Genomic DNA, 24,276 nt, shown 5'->3' with positions numbered 1-24,276 from the left:
ATGAGTAAAGAGAATATAAGTATATATGTATAAAATAAGACACATTAGTTCAAATTGCACCCTTGACAGGTACAGTGTGAGCTCATTAAAAAAACAATACATGGCATCTGAATCTGGCGACAGAGCACGACGGCAGCCTTTGCAAGTGAATCATCAGGATGGACTAAAAAAGGTGCCGGCCCAGCTTGTGCTTCCATCTGTGCGCAATTGAAAATGCACAAGGGATGGGAAGCCACTGGAGCGTTTATTGATAATAATTAGATAAACTCAAGTCGCTTCATAAGCAAATCTTAATTGTCCCATTAATATAGTGTGCTCACTATTTGGCAAGCAGCAGGTTCCTATTGCTGTTTTCGTCGTAAAACTTGATAAGTGACTTTTAGCCAACTTTTTTCTAACACTGTGATAAGATGGTTTTAAAATGGCCGACCTTGTTTGATTTCATCCGCCGTCCTGTCGATGAGCACGTAGAGCGACCACACCACGCACGTGATGGCGATAACGTGGAAAGTGACCGAGCACATGATCTTCCGCCGCTCGCTCGCCGTCATCTGAAGTTTCTCCCACTGTGGGAATTAATATTTAAAAAAATAGCAACATTAACCCAGTTGCACAGGTCAGCTCTTTTGGATTCTCAGTACGGCAGTAATACAGAATGAGTCTTGACGGAGGATAAAGAATGTATGCCTGTGAGTGTTTTTATATGGTAGAAATATTTGGAGTAAATATCTATTCTTGTACCAACGCTGCCCCGGAAATAGTATTCTATTAGCCCGCGGGCCTATGGAGTTTCTTATTGTATGTTAGCATTTAGCTAACAGAGACTATGTGGTTTGTTTAAATACACTCAAGATGCAAAATGAGAATTTTTTTTTGCCATACCTTGCGCAGAGGTTTGAGCTTGGTCTCCATGATGAACTCGTACTTGCAGAGCTCGCAGCAGCGCGTGTCCGAGCTCTTGATCCACTGCTGCAGACACGACTGGTGCACGAAGCGTAGGCTGCCCGTGCAGTGGCACGGCGTAATCAGAGGGCTCTCGTCGTCTCCTTCACAGTGACAGATCCTGAAGCCCAGCCAACAAAAATAGATACTAAGATGGAAGTGCAAAAAAAAAAAAAAAAAGTTTCTTTTTGAGACTACATCATAGACTTCTTGATCCGCTTGAGGGAACACCCATCCGTGACCCAATTTTGATGTTCTTGGGAGAAAAAAGGTTTTCTATATGCTCTGCCTAATTGAGACTATCCTGTTTCGAGTGAGAATAAGAAGACAGCTATTTTCAGCCTACAAAAGAATGTCGAATGTTTGAAATGACCTGACGGGCAGTGCTTTGGGAGGCAAAGTGAAAATGGAAAAGCGGGAAGACATTTACAAGATAAGATTAAAATATATACGAGACATATCAAGAAGTTAAAACAAAGTAAAATAATTTTGGTGAGCAGTTAAATTTCTGTGTGGGATAATAACCACAACAAATAGATCTTTGACGTCTATAGTCGTCAATGGTAGTGAATGAGTTAAGGTAGCTAAAAGGCTAAATTAAGCTAGTTTTGTATTTGACTATTTATCCATCCAATCTACCTATACGCTTCTGAATCTGAAGTCTGTTAACCATCTTTGCTAAAATGAAAGCGGAGGCATTGTGAGTGGAATCAGCTGCTCTTGCTTGCAGCCACCTGACAGGAAACTGCCGCCACATGCTGCTTGTTTGTTTGGCTCTGTCCAGAGACGACAAAGCCAATTTGACGCCGTTAATCCACCGCACGATCCGCTCGGCTTCCTCGTGTTTGTCCACGAAAGGCATGGCTGACGTTAACGTATAAGCTGGAGGCTGCCGTAAATGGTATTGATTGAAAAAATAGACAGTATAAATGATGAAAGACTTGCATTTTTTTTTCCATTCAAGTTGACTTTGCCACCAGGATGACATCACAAAAACACAAAAGGGGAAATGAAATGGCGATGAAGTACAAGGGGGAGGTTCCTCGGTTTACGGCCAAGTCATAATTACAGTTTTGGATTACTTTGACACTTGTAGGTCATAAACATGAATAAGCTCTATATAAATAAAAAATGCATTAATATTCAAATGCCCTGACTTAGTGATGTCACTGATTTGGCCACGCCTCTTAAAGGCAGACGCCAACATGACGACACCTCAAAATTTTTACCTTTAAATTCAATCTATTTCAAATATTTGTTTTTAGCGTGTATTGGAGCCGCTGTAAACCGTCAAGGACCCCCCCTGGAAAAGACATGATGGGTAAACATAAATGATGACCAACGAATGTGTGTGTGTGTGTGCGTGTGTATGCACGTATCAGCCAACCGGAAGCTTCTACTACTCCACTTGCATCACTGGGACCAGCGTTGGCTCTACCACGTCACAGGAGGGGGCGGGCGGCCATGTTTGACACCATCCAGAGAGTCACCCACCTGCAAGAGTCGCCTGCCAGCGAAAAGGGCGACATCGGTTCCGTTTTCTCCGACATAGGGGACGGGCAGCGGTCCAGGTCGGTGTCCTCGTCCATGTAGCAAAGCGGCGCCAAATGAATGCTCTTCGCCATCTCCTCGGGGGCAAACTCCAACTCGCTGCCTTCCGTGATGGCGCTGGAGGACTTTGGCAGGCTCGACGCGGTTGACGATCGGGAGAAGGGGAGGAAAAGGCGGAGGAAGTTGGCGCTGGGGGAGGGGTGGAGGTTATCAGGAACAGGAGGAGGTGGTGGTGGTGGTGGAGGTGGTGGAGGGACGGAAGGGCTCAGCATGTACTTGTAGTTGTTAGTAAAGGAAGGGACCAGGTGGGTGTGCGCCGAGACGTCCCGACTCAGCTTTGGACCGCCGTTGGCTCCGGCGTCCACCGTCCTCAGTTCAGAGTCGTCTAGAGGCTGGGCGGCGTCCCCAGCCTTGGTCTCCAGCTCGCTCTCGGAGCAGGTGCGGTCGATAAAGTGCAGGCCGCGACACAGGCCGTCCACGCGCTGGCCCACGTCGTTGAGCGACGCCGAGAAACGGAGCGGGCCGTGGGGGTGGCCCGCCCCGCCCAAGGTGGGTCGCAGCAGTGAGAGCCAATCCCGCTGTTTGGAGGCGGGCGGCGAGTCCGTGCAGACGGTGGTCACCGTGACACCGCCGCGACCTTCCGAGCTTTTACCGTTAGGAGCCAAGAGAACCACTGCGGTCTGCTTCTGACGCTCCTCATCTGCACTGCTTGTGTGTGCATGTGTTGAATGTGAATGGCGTGCGACACAGAGTGGTGAAGGACAGCAGGAAAAGGGGGAACGGGAAAGGCCAAAAAACAAGAGACACAAATGGACATTTGAGAGAAATAAAAAGGTTTGGGGGTACGGACAATGACAACGTGTGGCACTCAATGACCCATTTTATGGAAAAAAAATCAAACATTTAACCATCTTAAATTGACCTTAAATTGTAATAACACTATTCACCACTAGATGGCAGACCCCAAGTCTTCACCAGGTTAATACCGACGTCCGACGTGTTTTGTACCTGCAGATGTCTTGGCTGGAGGGTGAAACCGACGTTCTCGAGAAGCTGCACGGCGCGTTGACTGAAGTCGGACTGCCGGCCTGAAAGCGACAACCCACGCACTTTAATGTCGAGTCGGCAAAGCGTATACATAGACAGCGGATGAATTATTCACGTTTACTTTCATCTGCTCTTGTAGATAAATATATAGCTGAGAGATTCATGAATAATACAGTAAATACCAGCCTTTATACCACTAAATAATTTTTTCGATTCCACTGCCGTTTTGATAGATGATGAGTAATCAAGGAGTCTACAGGGAAGAGCGTGTAAAACGCCTCAGATTTCCCCGATTCACAGAAAAAAACAATTATATCACACATTTTATACAATATATACATTTTATGATGTCATGTGACTCTGCAATGGATACATTCTAATTTTATTGAGCTTTTTGAGGACTACCACTAATCCACTGGACCGCATATTGACCAAAAAAAAATGGAGATGGGCCAGATCATTCATGCGTGAAACTAATTAGCTATTGATTTCATCTCCAACTACGCCGACATTTTATAGCTGGCGGCTTGACACTGATCGATAGCCGTGTCGCTGTTGTCATGCTATCCGCCCTTCAGCCTGCGCATCAATGACATCCTTTCATATTTACAAGCTCATGAATCATATAGCATCTCACTTTAGCTCGGGACGAACGCTCTGTCTGGACCAGAATGTCATTAAAAAAAGTTCAAAGTCGGTGGTTGACTGAGCATTGGCGATTGGTGTCACGTAAGGGAAAACTTGACAACAATTCCTGCAGCTCCTTGTTTTAGGTCACACTGACTATCTTAAGCCAATACTTGCCAGAAATTCCTGTTTCTATTGGCTACCCGCGAGTTATTTCCTCATTAAAATCCTCTATTTGCTTATTTACACAACATAAGACAAAGTTCACATCCCATGGACGTCTGGGCCCCCGGGGTGAGCTCAGTCATGCAAACGGCTGTTACGCAACAGCGGCTATATTTAACAGCGACAGGCGGACAACGCCGTCGCTTGAAACGACTACCTGGGTGCCAACATGACACGAGTGGCCCCGTTTGCGTCGGCTGGGAACATCAAACGTGCGGACGGGTCGTCATGGTGTCAGACCCAGTTTGGGGGTGTTATGGTATGCCCTTTTAGCGGTTATTCGATATTCTTGGTATGCTAAGACAGGCCGCTAAGTTGATTCTGACTGTATCTGGTTTCTTGGCTTTAAGATTTAGCTGTGGCTTTAATAAACATCTCAATTAATTAATGAGCATTATGTAAGGTGCCTTCGAAGCATAAATCCCCCTTCCAGGGGGGATGCCACCTGCTTAACGGCAATATGTCGCTCGGTTCGCTAATGAACGGAATAAAATAGAACGGAGACGTTCCTTACAACCACGGCAACGCTTTAATGACAAGATTTGACGAGCAGGTGATTTCGCAAATGGTTTTGATTTGACTGGCCGAGCATTAACACGCTGGAGCCGCACTAAATCAGGATCCAGCAAATCAGCTCGGACAAAAAGAGGCAATCAAGAGCCGCAAGAGTGACATGCATCCAAAGCTGCTTAAGTAACAATTACAACAAAATAATTTTTTAGTGTATAATTCCAACAGTAATTCCCTGCTTACACATAATTAAGAAACTTAAGAACTGAATTTTAATAAAACGTAATCTAATACTTTTCAGAACCATTAAATCCACAGGCCTTTTCTTCCACCTCGATTGACTGCCCTTAAATAATTTAATACTCAACTCACTGGAAACGACTATATTCCACCCATCCATTTTCTACCATGCTAGAATTAACAATTGGACGCTGTGCTTGTTGCCATGTCACTGCCGTGTCTCGTCAGCAGAACCCGAAAACCCTGCCCGCTAAACTCTGCAAAACAATTTGAATTGGGAGAGCCAGCGCCAGATGTTTGGCCGCAGCTCAACACCCGCCTACTGAGCGCCGGCTCGCCTACTTTGACTTTATGACCAGTGTAATACTTTAATTCCAGCCCTCCTTGCCCATCCAAAATCATCACACACACACAAGCCAGGCTCCAGATAAGCCTCCTGACCTAGCAGAGGACAGAGTTAGCGGGGTAGCCTCCTACATTTCGATAACATCAATGCTAATTGACATTAGCCTGTCTATGTCATTTCACATTGTTTAGCATTAAGCTAGCAGACCTTCACTGGGTCAAAATCCACTTCTGTACTCATACTTGTTGTTTTCATCATCTGTCTATGAAATATAATTATTCACAACTTGTATTTTTCACTTATTTCCTCAAGCCTGTCAAAGGTGACCTTTCCCCACACGAGTCAATGAGAAAATATTATTAAGGCGAGCGCCATTTCCCCGGAGAGAAGGAAAAAGCAGCTGATTGGCAGATGTGTATTTCGATTATGATCAATAACTGTCAAATTTCAGCTCAGGCTCATTGTCATGTGACACACAATTTAGCCTGAGGAACCGAGTTGCATCTCAGCCATTAAGGTTGAGTGCGACCGTTAAGTGATCATGTGGCGTCGTCCTCGCGTTTACAAGTCGGGAGTCGCTCGTGGTCGGCGTATTGGCGTCGGAACGCTAAGTGACCCTGACACATCTCAGAGCAAGTAAAAGGTTGATCCTCTTAGGAGGCTCAGGAGGATTGCAAGGGAGGGGAAAGGGAGAGAGAAAATAGACCGAGGTCATTAGACGACAAGCGTGTACGCTGAGGTGGAAAAAGCAAAATATGTCAAAATAAATAATACAAAAATAGATGCCTCCCTTTTTCACACTTGGGGAAATCAAATGGGCAAGTCCTTGGACCTACTTCAGATGCAATGCTAGGCTAACTGTTGCTAACCAGACAGCAACACCAAAACATGATTTATTAATTAAAGTGTCAAGTGTTTTCCTGAAATGACTTTCTTTAAGGCTTCTAAAATGACCTTACACTTGAGTTAATGAGCCCATCTCAAAGACCTTTCAATGCATTTTGCTTTGCAGTTATTTGTGCTCCTCGTACCTTTGATATATTGCTGGATCTGCTCGCCGAATGGCCCAGAGGTTTTTCGTTCTAGAAAGGAAAAAAAAAAAAAAGTCAATAACAACTCTCAACAAAAGGGCACTGTCGATTGTTATCATTCAGACAGAATGAGAATTGAACAGCAAGAGTCACAATAATGGGTTGAAAATGGAGTGCTTGACTAGCTTGGTAAACAAGTGATTAGCATTAGTCTGCCCTGCTTCACAGTTGGAGTAAAATGGAGGCACTGAGGTATCCAAAAAAATATGTGGAAGCTGGAGTAGACCACTAATGTTTCCATAAAATTCTTAGTTGGCAAATTTTATTTGGAAAAATCAAGATGTCTGCCCCAAGTTGACCATATACAGCGAGTTTAAAAATAATGGGGAGGAACAAAGTACAAAATGACAGCACCTAACCATGTATCACTTGTTTACTTGAAAACCAGTACTTCTACTTTTATTGCCTTTATTTGAAACAGAATGAGTACTTTTCTTAAGTACACGATGCGGCAAGCCACATAGAGAGAGAACACTCGGAGAGTTTGGCGCAGTCAAATTGTGTTTTGGAGGCGGTAATGATCCTCGATTCCCCTCTTGCTACTTAAAGTCGCTGATGAAGAACCTCCAGCACTGCCGCTGCTGAGCCGCTTGTAGCTCTGGCGTTAAAGGGCCTCGCACGGCTCCTTAATGACAAGTCAATCGCGGTTACATAACGTGCAGAGTTCACACGGGCTTCCAAAGAGATTTGCAGACAAACAAATCTTTACCGCGGCAAATCGGATCGGCGGATGTTTGGCGCGGCACGTGGGAGTTTGTTCTTGTTTACATCGCCAACTGCAAGTGATGAAGGCCTATGTGGGGGGATGTTTATTTTTTTGTACAAATGCATGTTTTTCAAAATCAAAACGCCACTCCTATGCTAATAGTTAGCACGGCGGATGTGTGAGGGAAAATTCAATTGACGAGTTAACGACAAGAACGCTACTAGCTTCTTTCTTCCCATCATGTTGATTTCTGCGTAAATTCATTATCTCAACGAGCTGGGTTCAAGTGAGGTTGTCACTCCGTGTCTGCTTCCAGTCAATTAAAAAAAAACACAATTTGGTGACGCAGGCATTTTGGTAACAGGCTCCAGCCTCAGCCGCAAGCTAATAAGGACAAGCGCTATCGAAAATGTTAGCGCATGACAGTTAATGTCAAAATGTTATTTGAAAGGTTCCCTGGATTTTTTTAATGTCGTTCATTCTGAGACATAAATAAACTAGACTAACTAGTAACAGGATTACATTCCGAACTTCATTGGACAATTCCACAGGTAAATAATAGAAACCAGAGGAAGGCACTGAAGACCATATTGACTCATTCTTCCTTCATTAGAGGCCACAATGAGTAATATCGAACACCCCAGACATGGATTCGAGACGTTTCCCGTCGCCCCGCCGTCTGTCTGTCTCTCTGGGATGAAAAGCAGCACGACTCGAGTGTACGGCCGCAAGCCAAGAGAGCAGACACACGTGGGACGTTTTAAATATGCAGGTTAACAGACATCAGAGTAGGGTGAGCCATTTAGAGAAAGGGACCATTTTTTTTAATGGACAAAATCGAGAATGGATGCCTCCTTCAATCTCGATTAAGGCCAACAACAATGTTGGACGTATTGTAATTACATCAGGACACGGACTATTTCCAGCCTTCTATCTTCGCTTCAGGCAAAACAAGAAGCTGACATTATCTAATGTCTGCAGTAGCCTTAATAACAGTGACTGGCCCTCTACTGACAAATAAAATGCTAACAAAGATGGGAATCCGTTCCGGGACTACTTTATTGGCCGCACTTGGACGTCACCCCCTTGAACACAAACGTGGCTGATTATTTATGACTTTTGCCAAGAAGTCAAGCAACAGATAATCATTCTGGACTGTCTGTTAATTAGCTCTTATTATTTTGTGCATCGTTGCTATCCTGGTGATAATCAAGCAATTACAGGCTAGCAGCATGCGAAAAGATGCTTACATAATGAAGAACCGAGGAGAAGGAGTCAAGCATTAACCGCTTACAGCGTCAAGTATTAAAATGCAATTTTAAATTCGTATTCCAAACACTAAACAGGTGCTAAATAGCTTTTAGTAGTATTAGCTGTTGGGAGCATTAAGAAGACGATGTTCTGGTCAAATGATTTAGCAAAGTGACTCACGGCGTTTTTATGCAAAGTGCCACCTCAAAAGATACTTGGATTTTCGAAAGTAGCACCAAAAAGCCCGACATTAAAGTATAGCAACGTAGCATGCTAATCAGTTCAACCGTTAAGGATGTGTTGTGGTGCTATATGCAAAGTATTGATTATGCTATTAACTGACAATTCTGACTTGGTCAATTGTGATGCTCAGTCTTTGCGAATCTTCCGATTTCAACAGGTTTTAAACTGTGCCCTGACATGTGACTGACTTAATCTCTGCCTCCTCCCCAGCTGTGGATTTGACACAAAGCTGTGATTTGGTGCATGATGCGATATCCTAAGCCGGGAGCCAAAAAAATATAGTTCAAATAACAGAGTTCATTTAGATGCGAATCTCAAGTCCAAAACGTTTTATATTTTATATTCAAATATGTGAGCGTGAGTAGAGGCACAAATTGAGTTTTATTCTATCCAAATGTTGGCCCAGAGATCCCGTTGCAGCAAAGTCGAGACTTCGGCTCATAGGGCTAACATGTTAGCAATTAGCATGTATGTTTATTTTTGTCATTTCTTGCCACCGACTGCTTCGAACCCCAGTTGGGCATCAACATAACGAGATGGAAAAGGGGCCCGAGACGGCGGTACCCTCACTAACTCATCCGTGCACCCCGCACTTGCTTCACCCTGAACAAAGAGGGGGGTGGGTGAGGGCATAGGGGGGGGATGGAAAAAAATGGGTCACGCTTTCATACCGAGGAAACAAACAGGAAGACAACACAGAGCTGCTGATGCTGATGCGGGGGAAAAAACAAAAACACCAGATTTGTGGACCAGGAGGGCCTCAACACAGCGGCCCCCATTTTTATGCCCATCATATGATGACCACACAAAAGACCAGAGACAGCAAGCGACATACCTGGATCTTAATTTTCCAACAGGAATTCATGACTGGATCCCGAGGCGCACCTTTCTCACTGATGCAGACAAAGGTTCCTCCGGGAAAGGGGAGTGAGTGGGGGGTTACATGACCCCCCCCTATTAAAATCCTCGCGGAGAGGACGAGAAGGAAATCCTCGGTAAATACGGAAGTGGAGCTCGCGGTAACAATGGCAGCCGTCACCGTGGCGACTGCAGATACGGAGGCACCAACAACCCCCCCCTCCCGTACCCCTCAAAGAAAATCAAAAGTTAGACGGGAAAAATGAATAAAGAGAAACGGCTGGCCTACATTTTTTTGCAAACAGAAGCTGAGCTGCTGCTGCGGCTGCTGCTGCTGCTTGTCCAGACTCACTCTCAGCTGTGTATACACACACACACACACACACTCAGCCTCACAATCTCTCAATCCGGCGGCGTAATCCCATTGGCCGAGCAGATTCTTCCTCCAGCTGATCTTCATGACATGGGGGAGGGGCATAGAGCTGTTCAATCATTCATGAGAAAGGAGGCGGTGTCCTTTAAATAGACAAGCCTCTCCCTGCACGCTGAGCTCAACCTTAAATTACCCACACACACACTCCATCCCTCCATTTCTCACTTGCACCCACGTGCACCACCTGAACCTCTCAAGACAAAAAAACGAAAAGCCAGTCTAGCTCCCAGGAGCTTCTATCCGGATTGACCAATCAGACACGCCACGTCGTTACTACCCAGGCTGCACCACGGCAAGCTTGCGGAACAGCGGTTGCAGTTTCTCAGCTGTAGTCCAGGAAAAAAAAATGAAATTCATTCATTCATTCTAGAAGCTTCAGTCACTATTCAGGAATTTTTATACAATAGACTAAAACAGTTCAAAGTCCTTTAAAAATTCCTACATTTATAGTTTTAATACAGTTTGAGGTGTTACAAAAGCAACAAAAAAGCAAAAATTTTTACATTAACCTTGTCTTCTCCGTCAAAAGAAAATATTTTTCAAGACCTGCTGTACTGAGGATTATTTAAAAAATAAATAAACCAACTGTTTTGGTGTTTCTACTGCCATAGAACACAATATTTTGTGGGTTTTGACAAAATAATCTTAAAAGGGTTGGCAACATGGGGAACATGCTCCCCATTCTTACCGGCGACCCCGTGACATCATCGAGTCACATGACACGGGATAGAAAATAGCCCCTTGGGCCTAATTTAGACATTTTAGCATAAGGAATGTCCTCACTTTTTTTTTTTTTTTAAACGTGAACCTTTTCTCAGTGTCGTCCCATATAAAAATATATTGAATTATTTCCTACCAAGAATAAGTTCCATCAAAGATGACCTCCGAACGGACATTTTGTTGACTACCCTTTGACACAGATGGCCTTGAAAAACAAACACGACGATGGAACAAACGGCAAGGACGCCGTGTGCTATCCGCAAAAGGAAAATATGAATGCGCTGCTCCCCTTTCAGAACGTACAGCAAAGCCCGATTGGCCGGCCGCCGACATCAGCGCCGTATCGCTCCAGGGTGACTCACTGTTATGGAACAGAACGGAAGGCGCTGTACTTGAATGGAAAATAGTGGCGGCAGGGCAGACAAGAGTGCGTGTGTCCACCCTGTCGTATTATCTTTGGTCACAGTTGAGCGCGATGTACTTCAACGGTAGCTAAAAGATTTTCTGCTAACCGCTCCAAATGAGATCGGCACTTTTCAGGCTCATAAAACATCAGCGCCATCAACATTCACGCATTGTGAACGTGTCAAGACGCAGTGGAAAAAAACGATAAAAAAAATAAAAGCGGGGATGGCTTAATTAAACATTAACTGGCCGTGAATGCTCAATGACCAGCGAATAAAAAAAAAGAAAAAGATTGAAATTCATTGCGGCTATTTTTTTTGATAATTCATCACCTCGCCGACCTTGTTCCTGCAGTATTAGTTTAGGAAGTCACAAAACTACTGGATAAATATCGCCAAGGTTGAACACAACCAAAAATATTTTCCTATGTGGGGAAACCAAAATTTTACTGCAGCTTCCCAAAAAGACTTATAGTAGTGAAACTCTCCTTTGGTTTTGCGTTTGGATAACGGTGGGAGATTTTTTTCCAAAGCTGTGCGGTTCTGGCGGCCGTACTTCACTTGATGTGCTCGGCACCTTCCCCATCCACGTGCGACGCGGCAGGAAGGACCTCACACCACGCCCGCGTCCATCCAGTCGTCACCTGCTGCTTAACAGATGGCCCGCCAGAACCGACGACAGACGGGTGGGCCGAGCGTGCAAATTCACTGGACGTGCGGTGGAAACAAAAAGGCTTCCTCTTTCTCCCTCCTTTCAAACTGGCCTATCAAGATTCTCAGCGTGCGCAGGATCGGGGAAGCGCAAGGTCACATAACTTCCCCTCCTGCATTTAAACCACTCATCACCAAACGAGTCAGCGTGACCTCGGCGGAAACATCCCGAGTGTCTTCCGGGACGTCGTGTGGTTTAAATAACTCATAACAGAACATGTGATTGTGGGATGAAAAGATTTCCGGCGTTTGATAACAGGACAGAATCTTCTGTTGAGATAATCAGAGCAGAACACGACCAAAACGTGATGTTCAGACGTGAAATGCAAATGAATGGACAATCTTAAGAATGTGGACATGAAGACGAGTCCTCCCACTTTGAAAACCTCAAGCGCAATTTTCTCTTGGGTTCCAGTTAAAATATAGTCCACGGCAGCAGTGCTAATTTGCCTCATGTTACAAAGCTCATGCCCAGAATTGACTACATTTACATTTTGAAAGCCTTGGAAAAATAAATACTCAACGTCTGAAATTTGGAAAGTACAATATTTCGGGTTTAATTAACAAGTTCTGGTAATTACAAACTGCAGACTTTGAGACAGGGAACGTTTCTTATCTGCATTAATGCCAAGGGGATAAACTCATTCAGAGATTGATTGACACTCAGTATACAAAGACTGATTCTTTTTGAGCACCACAAAAAAAAATGTGGGTGAATTAATTAGCCGGCTCCGATTGATTGCCTGGCAACGAGCTCTAAGTCTACAATGTGTCATCCATCGCCCTGAGTCAGGTTGGAAAATAGAAGACTAATTTGACATCTTTTTTGAGCGTCACAAAATTTTTATTTCATGAGTCACTTAATTAGTCCGCTGCAATCGATTGCCTAGCGACAAGTTCTTCATGTTCATTCATCTTAATTCTCAAGCTTGGGATTTAAAGTGACTTTTGATCAAAACTTTGGCTCTCCAGTTCTTCAACATCAGAATGGAAGATGCTGTAAGAAATAATCTCCAACTCTCACCACAGCAGGTGACCTATAACACTTGACTATGACCTCCTCTACCTCTCGAGGTAACGCGACTCCTCTTCATCACTTGACCTCAATCTAAAAACGAGGCACGGCCTCCAGCGCCGACATCTCGACCGAATGAAAATGTTTCCATTCCGGGCTTCTCTCGTTTTTTTGACCTCACGCAGCCGTGGTCAAGATGCTGCCTTCAGATACTGACAAGTTCGCCTCAGACCACGTCGAGATAGAGACCGCCTTGCTTTTACTCTTTCAAGAACTAGCCAGTGATAACACTATCTGACTTCACTTTGTGACATTGTAGAAAGAAAAAATAAACACACAATGCCGCATTTTTAACTCTACCCTGAAGCCAGTCACGAGTAAAACAAAAACAAAAATGGAATGCAGGAATAAATCTGTGCACCCTCAGGTCGTCTCTGTACAAGAACAGGTTGACTGTTAAGCCTCACGCTGACGTCTAACGAGCCACTTAATCGGCAGTTAACCGACACAGGAGAGGGGAGAAAAACTAGCTTAAGCAAAGAGGCGACGAATAATATTTCATATTTTAAGTTCCGGTGGTGTCACCAAAAGATCCAACTGACAACCTTGAATTTAAAATGGTGCCAACCGTTTGTTTTGGTCTTTTTATTTGATTTCCATCAAATAAAGTAGATGTTAAAAATTGTCGGGCAGAGCATATCGGAGGACCCCGAGGTTTGTGGAAAGACTTTTCTCACCAGTCAAAAACGTTGGGATGGATTTTCTTCCGGGTAATTTAGCAAAATATAATAGCTATGTTGCTAGCGAAAGCGAGCTATTCATTTTCCCGTCAAAAGAGCCTGTCGGTGGCATTAATCAAGTCAAGTCAAGATCTGGATTTCCACCACGTCATTTCTGAATGAATTTACCCGTTGGACTATAAATTCCGTCTGATGAAATCTATCTCGGATGACACCTTGATTTCTCAATCGCTGTGCTAAATGACAAAAGGGTTTATTTACTCGTAAAGTGACATCATGGGGATGAGGGTCTCAACACATTCATAAAGCTCTAAAAAGGGGCAAACTCACAATATCGGACATTACGGAATAGCAAGAGAGCAATTCCAGAGTGGCGCACATCCAAAGACCTCCCCTGAAATGCATTTCAGGCCTTGGCATGGTCCCATCACCCAAGCAAAATGAGCACTTCCATGTGCTGGAGCACTAAACGAATGACCGGTCGTCGGGTTAAATTGAAAAGACACACAGGAGTAGATAGGGAGCAACTCGGCAAAGACCTTGATGGATGGTTACCATAGCGACAACAACATAGCGACCGTACCGGTTTGTTTCACACGGAGCGCTGCTAACATATTATGAATATATTTTTTTTAAAAAGCCAGATTTGCGTTCCTGCTGGCGGAATGACCTGAGACGGCGGTTAGCAACCCAGAAATCGGCTCGCCTTGACGCTGTCGCGAGTTCAAACAGATTCATCAGTCAACATGATGGAGCGAGCGATACGGATATTACAAATTGACTTCACCTTGGTCCTGCCGAAAAAAGACATCATTCTGATTCAAATGCTTCTGCGGTTGCCTGACGACGCTAACTGAAGCGAAAGCTGATGCATTCCATTTGATGGATAGTGAATTTATCTCAGCAAAGTTCCTGAGCTAGCTAAACAGATGTAAACTTTACAGTAGATGTTTTTATTTTTTTTAATATATACACAGTTTTACCCTTTTAACAGCTCCTGTGAAGAAATGCTTCTAATGAGAGTCAGAATTTAGTTGTGCCCTTTTGCTGTAGTACCAGGTCATGCCACAATATGCCAGGCTGAGGTTGACGGAAAATATGAAGTCTAATTAAGAGCAGTGGAAAAAGGTAGAGGACTCCAACTAAACCCAGTCTTCGTCCTTTATTGTGCATATATATATATATTTTTAAAGTTACTTTGAACCATAACATCTACGCTAATTTCTGTTAGCATGTCTTTTAATGTTATAGTAGCATTAAGTGAGACTTGTCAGGCAAAAATTACTTGATTGTCAGAATATTTTGATGTTTAAATACATAATGGTACGGATAATAAACCCCGTCGTCCATCACAGGCTTCTGGTTGTAATTGTACTGGTTGTAATTCCACTGTCGGCCAGTAGATGGCATCAGGCAAAATTTGAAATATGTTTAAAAACAGGGAAGTACGCCTACTTGTAATTAAATCCCCTTTAATCCTGTATTTTCCACCTGTATACAAATGACAGCTCTGATTCATTTTATAATGTGCCAGACGTCATTATTGATGAATATTCAGAGATTATAACCCCCCGCAAATGAAGGTGGCATTACAACATTTCCTCACATTTCTCCAAATCTTATTAAGTAAAAGCCATCCCTCGCAATCCGCGATGACGTCCGGCCGCTGCCACGCTGTCTTTGCCTCTTCCACACTTAATTAGCTTTTTAGCTCTTCAACCTCAAGTGGATTTAACGCGGCCGACTTGTGCAGAGGCGGCCCGACAACAGACGCCAGCTGACGCCACCTGTTCATGTCGGCTCGTGGGAGTCTTACCGCAGATGCGGCAAACAACGTCTGCGGTGGAGAATTGAATGCTCAATACAAGCCGTTGAGTAGAAAATGTTCAATAAATTCCCTGAAACGATATATTTACACTATAAAAAATGGTGGAAGTGAAAAGGAAAATCACAGAAATGCAATTTCATCTTGTTTGCATGTCAGGAACGCTGCAGTTTGTTTACAAGCAGCGAGGCAAAAAGAAAATTATTTTTCAAACGACAAACTTCCCGACTGACCCGCCCGACCTTTTGCCCAGCGCCGACTTCATAGCCCCTGTAATCCTTCCTCTCTGCAAAGCGGGCCTTATCAAAACTGCCAGCCGCTCATAGAGGACGACCAAATTATTCGCTGAGGCTAAGAAATGCGAGAGAACTTTTTTTTTTTCCTTTTTCCTTCCCCCCTTGGCGCTAAGACCACAGATGAGCACAAGATTTGGAGCTTGACAAATGAACTAGAAAGGAAGTGGAACACTCAAAAGTTTTCATTTGAATGAGCTGCGGACGCCTGGTGAATTCTAAGTAGGGGTTATGTTGGCCAAGCCAGCCAGATGGGCACATGCTGAGTAACTAAAATATTTGGCGTAAACACACATGTATACACACAAATAAAAACACAAAATACACAAGGAACACATCGCACACAAAAACAACACAAGCAAAAACACACACACACACACACCACAAGTGCTCAAGCAAGAAGTCTCCCTATTTTTAAGCACAGAAACAAAGCAAAGTGCTAAAGCAATATGTGCAACAAAAGCCGGCAGGCACAGGTGTTCTTAAGAGCCCTCTCGCATATGCTACCTTTCATTTCCCCCCTTTCCCACCACTCCGACTCTTCTGCCACGTCTCAAATTTCGACAACTCGCTGATGATGAATTTGTACTTTGAAAAACGTTAAATGAAAAAGACGTCGTGTTCTGGCAAATGAATGCCGCCCGCTCTTTAATTTTTGCGGCGACGTTTATAATCACTGCGCTCGAGGCAAACAAAAAGATGCAGAGTGGTAATTAATCGTTTAGGAGCAGAGGTGAGCTATTCATCTCCCAAACGGAGCTTGGTCTGCGTGACTGGAAGAAGCGTGCGTCGTTTCACAAAGTATGTCAAAGTATGAACCTCTGAGGCCATTTTTTTTTAAGGATATAGTGCTCAAACTCACCCCCCCTAAAAAAAAAATCATAATGACAAAAGCCACATTTTTAAAGCAGAATGCCAAATGACTCCCAGTCTGAGTATTAAAACAGCAAATTGAAACAAGCAGCACAGGCAATTGTGAAAACAAAGACAAAAATAAAAAAGTCAAAGACGCCGTCAAATTGAAGCCAAAATGGGCATTTTGCTGCCATAAACAACCGTTACTAGCCAAGCGTGAAAATTGTATAATGGAATAAACATATTAGGTCAAAAGGCTTTAAAGTTGTTATGAAAACAAAATGAGAGAGAGCAGAACTGTTTTGTGTGTGTTGCTGCTCTGTGCGTCAAAGTAACAGTTTTTAAGAATTATACAGACATAGCATCTATGCTAATTTTCATTTATACAAACCTAGCATAACATTTATGCTAATTTCCAATCCAGTAATCCTGTCTAGCTAGCGGTTACACATTTGGGTGTTCAAAATTCAGAGAGTTGGTATATTTATATATTTTCAACATTCAAGTTAATAAATACATCACAATTTTAAATATTGTCATATTTCCACAACCGTACCTGTTTGTCCTTAGCTTTACCGGCTCCTCCGCCGCCCGACAGCCGCGACGAGGTGACATCGCGGGGGATGACAGAAATTTGGTGCAGTGGCATGTTCATCCCAGCAGAAGTGGCCGAGGCCGGCCGGGAAGGGACCAACGAGGGGTGGGACGCTCACACGCTCGCTTCTTGTCCCAGCGCCGAATCAACGGGCATGATGGTTTGCCACGCCCTGCGAAGAACCCAAAAGAAAAAAAATTAATGGATTATTTATTTACTGTACACTACTGCAAAAAAAAATCTTGAGGTCCTTGAATATTTATCCCCGCAGTAAATAAGATGGATAGAATTCTACTTTTGATAGACTGGAGAAGCAATTTCAGAGTTCCCTCCTTGCCCTTCCCCGTTTCAAATCCTCGCCAGGGTCAATTGTGTCCCCGTCTTCCCCGGCGTTCTGCTCAGCCGCGCTCTGACAGATCAGACCTGAGATTGGTCTGCCGACATGCTCCTCCACTTGTGATGTGCACCCATGCGAGTGTCTCCTACAAGCCGCATTTAAGATCCACAGATGTCTTCCTGGCAGGTTACAAAATAGGCCCTAAGTGCTATAAAACGATATTCTCCACAGAGAGGAACAGGGTGGGGTTCTTCTGAGACTTATTCCCGTAGTAAATAAACAGCAGATGCTCAAAGCAGGCAACGTTATTGAGATCATAAAGAGCAAAGTCATTTCGTTCTCACCAAGTCCACAACCTTGTTGTGAGTTTAGACAGACGGCGATTTCACTGCTTGACAAGAGGCTTGGAATAAATTTGCATAATTTTGTCCTTTCAGATGCAGACAGCAGCACTAACAAGTCAATATTCAGAGGTTTTTTTTTCCCCCTCAAATGTCAGAATGTATTTTCCTAATAAACCTGAACAACATCCTCTTGAGTCGACGCTAATGAAGCCCACTTAGGGTGTAATTAAGTCGCGCTGGTGCCGGGAGAAGTTACGGAAGCGGGTGATTTCTCGATGACAGGACGCTTTCGCCAATTTGGTATCACATCTACGTTTACGAAAAAAAAGTAGGAGAAGCTGTTCTTCCGCCATTAAAGATTCATTTTGACATGGCTTGCAAAACAGGAATACAATGTTGGCCTCGGTGAACACACTTAAAAGTGGGTCAACCAAAGTTCAGCTCGTTTCCCAGCTCGCCACTGAAATGGATTTGACATCATGTCCTCAATTCAAGCCGTCAAATCTGCCTCGGATCAGTTTGACAGAATGCAGCCGGCATCCTCATTGTCCAAGATATATATATATATTAAAAAAAAAATTGCATTACAACCTGGATGCCTTTCACTCACTGTCATAATGCATTCTCATCACGTTTTGTCAATGTTGCCTAGCAACCAAGAGACTCTAGGAACTAGAAAAAAATATTTACGTGAAGATCAAGGACATACATATATGCAAGTTCATACAGCAAATAAAAAAATAAAGTTTCTCCACCATTTTCTCCTTGTGAATCATCCAAGCAACTTCTCCCATCTTAATTAGCACATTCCAGTTCCACAATGTTTTTTTTTTTTTTTTTAATGGAAAGTCTAAGTTTAATGAACCATTTCCAGCATGTTTTGACGTCTCCTCCACATTTTTTTACTTTGGTACTTTTGCAATCAACAGAGCCTGGTCTCACTTGCACGCACATGGCCAATGGCACATTTAATCAGTGTACGCAATTTAGATCTAGCATCGAAGCGTCATCTTTGCTTTGTGCATCGTTTGTTGACTTTAAACATGAATTATTTATAACATGTCGGAGAAAAGAGGGGCGAAAAAAACACCCCGCCATCCATTACAGATTTATCACATATTCCAGATCATATTAATTTAGTGCAGTGAAGTCGTAGAACATGCAGAACTATTGTTCTCTTGCTCCAAAAACAAAAGAGCTACGCTAACAAAAAAAAATCCAGAATGTGTGAGACAAGAAAAAAAAGCTTTTCTTACCTTGTGACATAATTTATGGCAAAGAAGCCAACTAGGTGTAACGGCCCACAAATTTTTATCACTGCATTAAATTCCCTTTCAAATCAGTTAACTTCCATTTAGAAAGGGAATTCCTCTCGAGCACAATGTTGTAATTCCAAATATTCCACACGGGACGCTTACACGTTACAACACAGTTGCAAAAGAAAGAAAGATGCCAGGAATGTTCAATTATAAACAGGTTCAGCTGGCAAACAAGGAGAGCATTTCTCCAGGCTACGCATTGTCGGAACAGCAAACAAATCCTAAAAAAAAGGGTTGGCTGAATGCCAAAAATGTCTCATTTAAATATTATAAATTAAAATGGCTTCTTAAAAAGTTCAAATATTGCCACCTGTTTAATTCCCTTTTGCATTGTGATTAGTACAAATTGCACGTCGGCATGCCGGAACATTTTAATTAATTCTTACATGAATCAATTTTTTTTATTTACATCAACTCTTGTTAATTTAAATGATTCATTCCTCGAATTTGTCACTCAACGGTGTGAGGGCGTGGAGAGGCGATGAGGCTTAAACCCGTCGTTCCGTGACACGCACTTTGTTAAACCTGCGAGGGACATTAGGGTAAGGGAGCGTGGCACGTTGTTCATTTGCCACGTCGGTGCACCAACGAGTCTTCATTTCGACGTGCGGCAACCGCCCCGCACGCAGCCGAACGGAACCGGAGTCTAATTGGGTTGACAAAGCGAGGCCCGCCGTCCTCTACGGGGCTCGCCTCGGCCGGGTTAATGGGGTTGGCCGAGAAGCTGCCACAAAAACACGCAGCGACAACAAACGCTGGTGCCCTAGAGGCAATTTGAAGTAAACACAGCTTGAACAGGACGCATTTGTCGACGAGGATTTCAAATGCCTGGCATGGTTCAAGGAGAACTACTTAAGAATGGAATTCGGTGTTTAAATCGCACGACTAAAATGGTAACTCAACGAGGGAGTATGTTCAAGTGAGTTGAGGAGCTTCATCTAGACAAAAGTAGTGCTTTGGTGCCTTCTTGGTTGAGTCTCCAAAAGGTCAAAGTAATGCTTTGCCAACAACTTGAACTTTTAGACCAAAGTAGAGTTTTGCTGCCATCTTGATTCAGAGATGTTAAAGTGAGGAGAGGAGCTTCATTTAGACAAAAGTAGTGCTTTGGTGTCTTCTTGACCTATGGTTGAGTCTCCAAAAGGTCAAAGTAATGCTTTGCCACCAACTTTTAGACCAAAGTAGAGTTTTGCTGCTATCTTGATGCAGAGATGTTAAAGTGTGGTGAGGACCTTCATTTAGACAAAAGTAGTGCCTTGGTGTCTTCTTGACCTATGTTTGAGTCTCCAAAAGGTCAAAGTAATGCTTTGCCACCAACTTGAACTTTTAGACCATAGGAGAGTTTTGCTGCCATGTGAGGAGCTTCATTTAGACAAATGTAGTGCTTTGTCGCCAACGCGGAGCATCTTAATATGGCGGCTCTTTTGAAAAAAAGTTGAGGAACATTTTGATAAAAGTCATTCAGGTGGTTCCTTTTGCCACCTCTGCTCCCAGAATTAATCCCACAACAAATTTAGAAGATTAAATCCCTTAATTGGTTAGTTTGACCAAGAGTAGATGAATGATAGATCCTCCGATGTCCATCCCGGTTCCTGGCGCCTCGCTTTATTCATCTAATGCGTTCTCAACGGACTCTATCAACTTAAATCAATTGTGTGGGAGGCTCTTATGTTCTTTTGTTGCCAGCACTAAGAGAGCCGCGTGATGGGCTAATGATGTCATCGAGCGCCACCGCTGCCTGCAGAGACGCCTCGGCCCGTTCCGCTGAGCCGGCAATTCTGCTCGCTTGATGGATGGCCGGCGTCCAAAACCCGCCCCCTCCTCGTTTTATTGAAATAGAGACTACGTTGTGCAAAATCCACATTGTACGACTTTCTTCGATTTGATTAAGTTGTTTAAATGTAGTGCGATGAGGATGCTAGCTTTGTTAGGCCGTCTTTCGCCTTTAGCATTAGGTTAGCATACTTGGCAGTTTTTGGAAGATCTGCTTGCTCTCTTACTCAAACCAAAGTTGCACTGGTATCAATCTAAAAGTTCTATTGAGCGTAATCGGAGTAACATCCAGATTAAAACGCAAAACAGGAAGCGTCACGAAAATCCCCCCCCCCCCCCTCGTTGTCTTTGTTGGCAGTATCCATTTCCTGTCTCCTTATGGAATGCAATCAATAATATTTGAGGGATTAAGCAGAAAAATGGAACGACGGGGGTGGAAGCAGCTGGCTAAGAGATGCTGAGCCAGCCAGACGACATTTTCGAGGGCAGAAACAAAAAGGAAATTTGAGTTTTGGACAAAATGAAACCTTTGGCGTATGATCTAACATTCATGTCAATGGGGGGCTTTCGGATATGGAGGCTTGTCATTCTTTTCAGGAATTATTCGGAAACATGTCGGAGCAGATCAAGTGTGGAAATTTTGTCAAACTGATTGACAAAATTAGCGAACAATGGAAGCTGTCAAGCTTTCTTCCAACCTCGCAATGACTTCTCTCCTGAAAAGACAGAAGCCTCAAAGTTCATTTGTAAGCTCACAACAGTCATCTGACGCTCAATGGAGATCACGAGTGGTCATCTTCACCTCGCTAGTTGGGCGCCACTCATTGACTAATCTGGTATGATTGCTACGTGCGCTGAGATACCACAAGATGGCAGCACAGCACCATTTCTTTCTAAATGAAGTGCCTCAATTTAACATCAACATAGTTCATTGGCAGCAATATACCACAAGAGGGCAGCAAAGCACTTTTTGATTTAAAAAAAACTTCTTCACACAAGGCAGCAAAACACTACTTTTATCTAAATGAAGCACCTCAATTCATTTCAAAGCACAAGTCGTCCTGTTTTTGCTTCGACCTAAGCACGCACATTTTTTTGTGAGTGAAGAGTTTGAAGGAAAAAATACAAACCAGGTGAATTTGCAAATTGATTGAATTAAAAGTCATTCAGAATGTTTGCCAGGGATATACTCTGAAGAATCATAATTAATTAATTAAAAGCAATTTCAAGAGGGCCTTCTGCAACATGTGCCCACTAATGATCAAGATTAAAGAGGTAGACGTAAAAGTGCATCAAGGTGAAAGCTCTCAAATAGGAGCGCATTTTTTCTTTCCTTACCACTCAAACTACTCGAGCAACCCAGAAGCATATCCACTTATACCGACAGCAATCTTTGTGTGTCTTTTATTGCAAAAAAAAAAAAACAAGATTAGCGCGCTAGCAGCCAATCTATATACGCTAATCCCAAATGATGCAAGATTAGTCATGTGTAAGGAGGCATGACGGAAACAACAAGAGCAGTCAAGACTGTCTTTTTTTGGACTGAACAACTATAATCTCAAAAGGAAGGAACAATTTTAAGTTGTTTATATTTCTGTGCATTTCACAAGGACACACTAGTAGCATTGGAGTTTGCTGGTAAAGTTTGTTTTGCATGCAAGTGGGCCAAAATTGACCTTGGAGGAGACACCACAGAAACACTCTGCATGCAATGTGGCACATGCGTAACCAACGGCAACGGCAATGATGTAACACAGATGACAGTTGCACAATCACCCCTTTGACGACCATAACCACAATGGCAGGCTAAACCATATGTTTTTTCTTTTTTTTTTTTTTTTAACAGCGTCTAACAAGTGTCTGGAAAAGTACAGCCCGTTTAAAAAGGATTAGGCCCACAACTCCGACACGCATGGCACACGTCGGGATGAAAGATGATCCCTCCTGCCCGGCGCTGAAACGAGAGATGCGCTCTAACAATCAGCTGGAAGCCAAAGTACACTCCATTGATTTAACCACACACTGTGGACTCATTCTCTGCAACACTCCCTATTAGCGCCCATCCAAAGTGTATGGGGACCAACAAGCTAAACAGTACTTCAGTCTGGGTAGCTCAAAACATTTTGATTGTGCCAAGATGAAGCAGGTATTGCCGTAACATCAACATACAGTATTATAAAAAGAAGTCCGACCAAAAAAACCTATATGATGTTCATCATAGACATTTTTATAATCATCATTTCATGGCATTAAAAAGGCTTTGTCACACTGCAACAAAAAAAATTAAATCTAAGTCACATTTACTGGATATGCGTGTCTGCCCTGCATCCCACCAGGGACAGCAACTGAGCCCCCTCCGCCCTCCATCCATCTCTCCATCCATCATCCTTCCTTCCACTCACCACTTAGTTTGAACGAGACGCAATACAAAGAGTTGTATGGGAAAAACTGCAGTGCATCATTCTAGGGGGGTGTTCCTAATAATTTGCAAGACGTCAAGCTTCCTAAACAATCACAATTTTAATCTAAGGCCTCAAATCGGCAAAATAATTTGAAATTGTACTGGATACAAGTGTACCTAATAAAATGTCCAGTAATGTCAATCGAATGGGGGAGCCTCTTTAACATAAAAAAAAAAAAAAAAAGCAATAGAGCAACATAATACTTTTTAATTCTTTGTTATCAAAACAATGCAATATATCATCAATGATGTTCCTACCTTTATTTCCCACGGAGATACTCGATTAATATCCCATCACTAGCGTCCCTCCGTCCGGAACCGATGGACCGACAAACCGACACGAACGCAGCCTTCCTCCTTCGCCTCTTCCTCGGCGTTCCGGAGGTTCGCAGCGCACGGTCCTTCTCTTGTCGTCACAAAGTCCAAAGAGGACACTGGGCGTCGCGGTTCGTGCGTGGCAGTGATGTTGTAAGAAATTCACGTCAGTCGCACGGTAGTCGAGCACCACAGAGCAGCTGCGTGTGTAGGCGCGTCACCCACTTCCGCGTTCACGTGGAAAAGACGAAGAGGAGCAAGAAAAAAAAAAAAAAAACCTTAGAGGGTAGCCACGGTTCCAAATTAGTGGGGATAATTCCAAAAATTAGGAATAAAATATCCCTTTTCGTGTTTTTTTTTAAATAATCGACGCATACAAAATAAATACTAAAATAATTAAACTGACAAGAACTATATATATTTACTTTTAAAATAAATGCGAGCAATTTTCAGCAACATTATAAAGTGCATTTCAGACACAAGCTCCTCAATGAGTTCTAAA

The 24,276-nt window shown here is 43.3% G+C and overlaps 1 protein-coding gene across 5 annotated transcripts in view; it reads right to left on the bottom strand.

The window, feature by feature from the left end:
- The window catches only part of marchf8 (membrane-associated ring finger (C3HC4) 8), a 27,348-nt gene extending 3,072 nt beyond the window's left edge, over positions 1-24,276 (bottom strand). The window contains exons 1-7 of one of the 5 annotated variants that reach the window (XM_088385889.1): positions 23,718-24,276; positions 17,190-17,400; positions 6,520-6,570; positions 3,502-3,581; positions 2,437-3,201; positions 883-1,063; positions 431-566 (exon numbers count right to left, since the gene is read on the bottom strand). In XM_088385889.1, the coding sequence (XP_088242015.1) occupies positions 431-566; positions 883-1,063; positions 2,437-3,201; positions 3,502-3,581; positions 6,520-6,570; positions 17,190-17,288 (1,312 nt within the window). In that variant the 5' untranslated portion in view covers positions 17,289-17,400; positions 23,718-24,276. Of the gene's footprint in view, positions 1-430; positions 567-882; positions 1,064-2,436; positions 3,202-3,501; positions 3,582-6,519; positions 6,571-9,614; positions 10,052-17,189; positions 17,401-23,717 lie in introns of those variants that run through there. The other 4 variants (XM_088385886.1, XM_088385887.1, XM_088385890.1 and 1 more) reach the window with 4 other exon arrangements.

This window comes from Syngnathus floridae, chromosome 9 (genome assembly GCF_059516105.1).
Source record: "Syngnathus floridae isolate MCC-2025c chromosome 9, RoL_Sflo_1.0, whole genome shotgun sequence".
Taxonomy (NCBI): Eukaryota; Metazoa; Chordata; class Actinopteri; order Syngnathiformes; family Syngnathidae; genus Syngnathus; species Syngnathus floridae.
The sequence above is the reverse complement of the archived record's forward strand: the minus strand, read 5'-3'. Positions and strand labels throughout refer to the sequence as shown.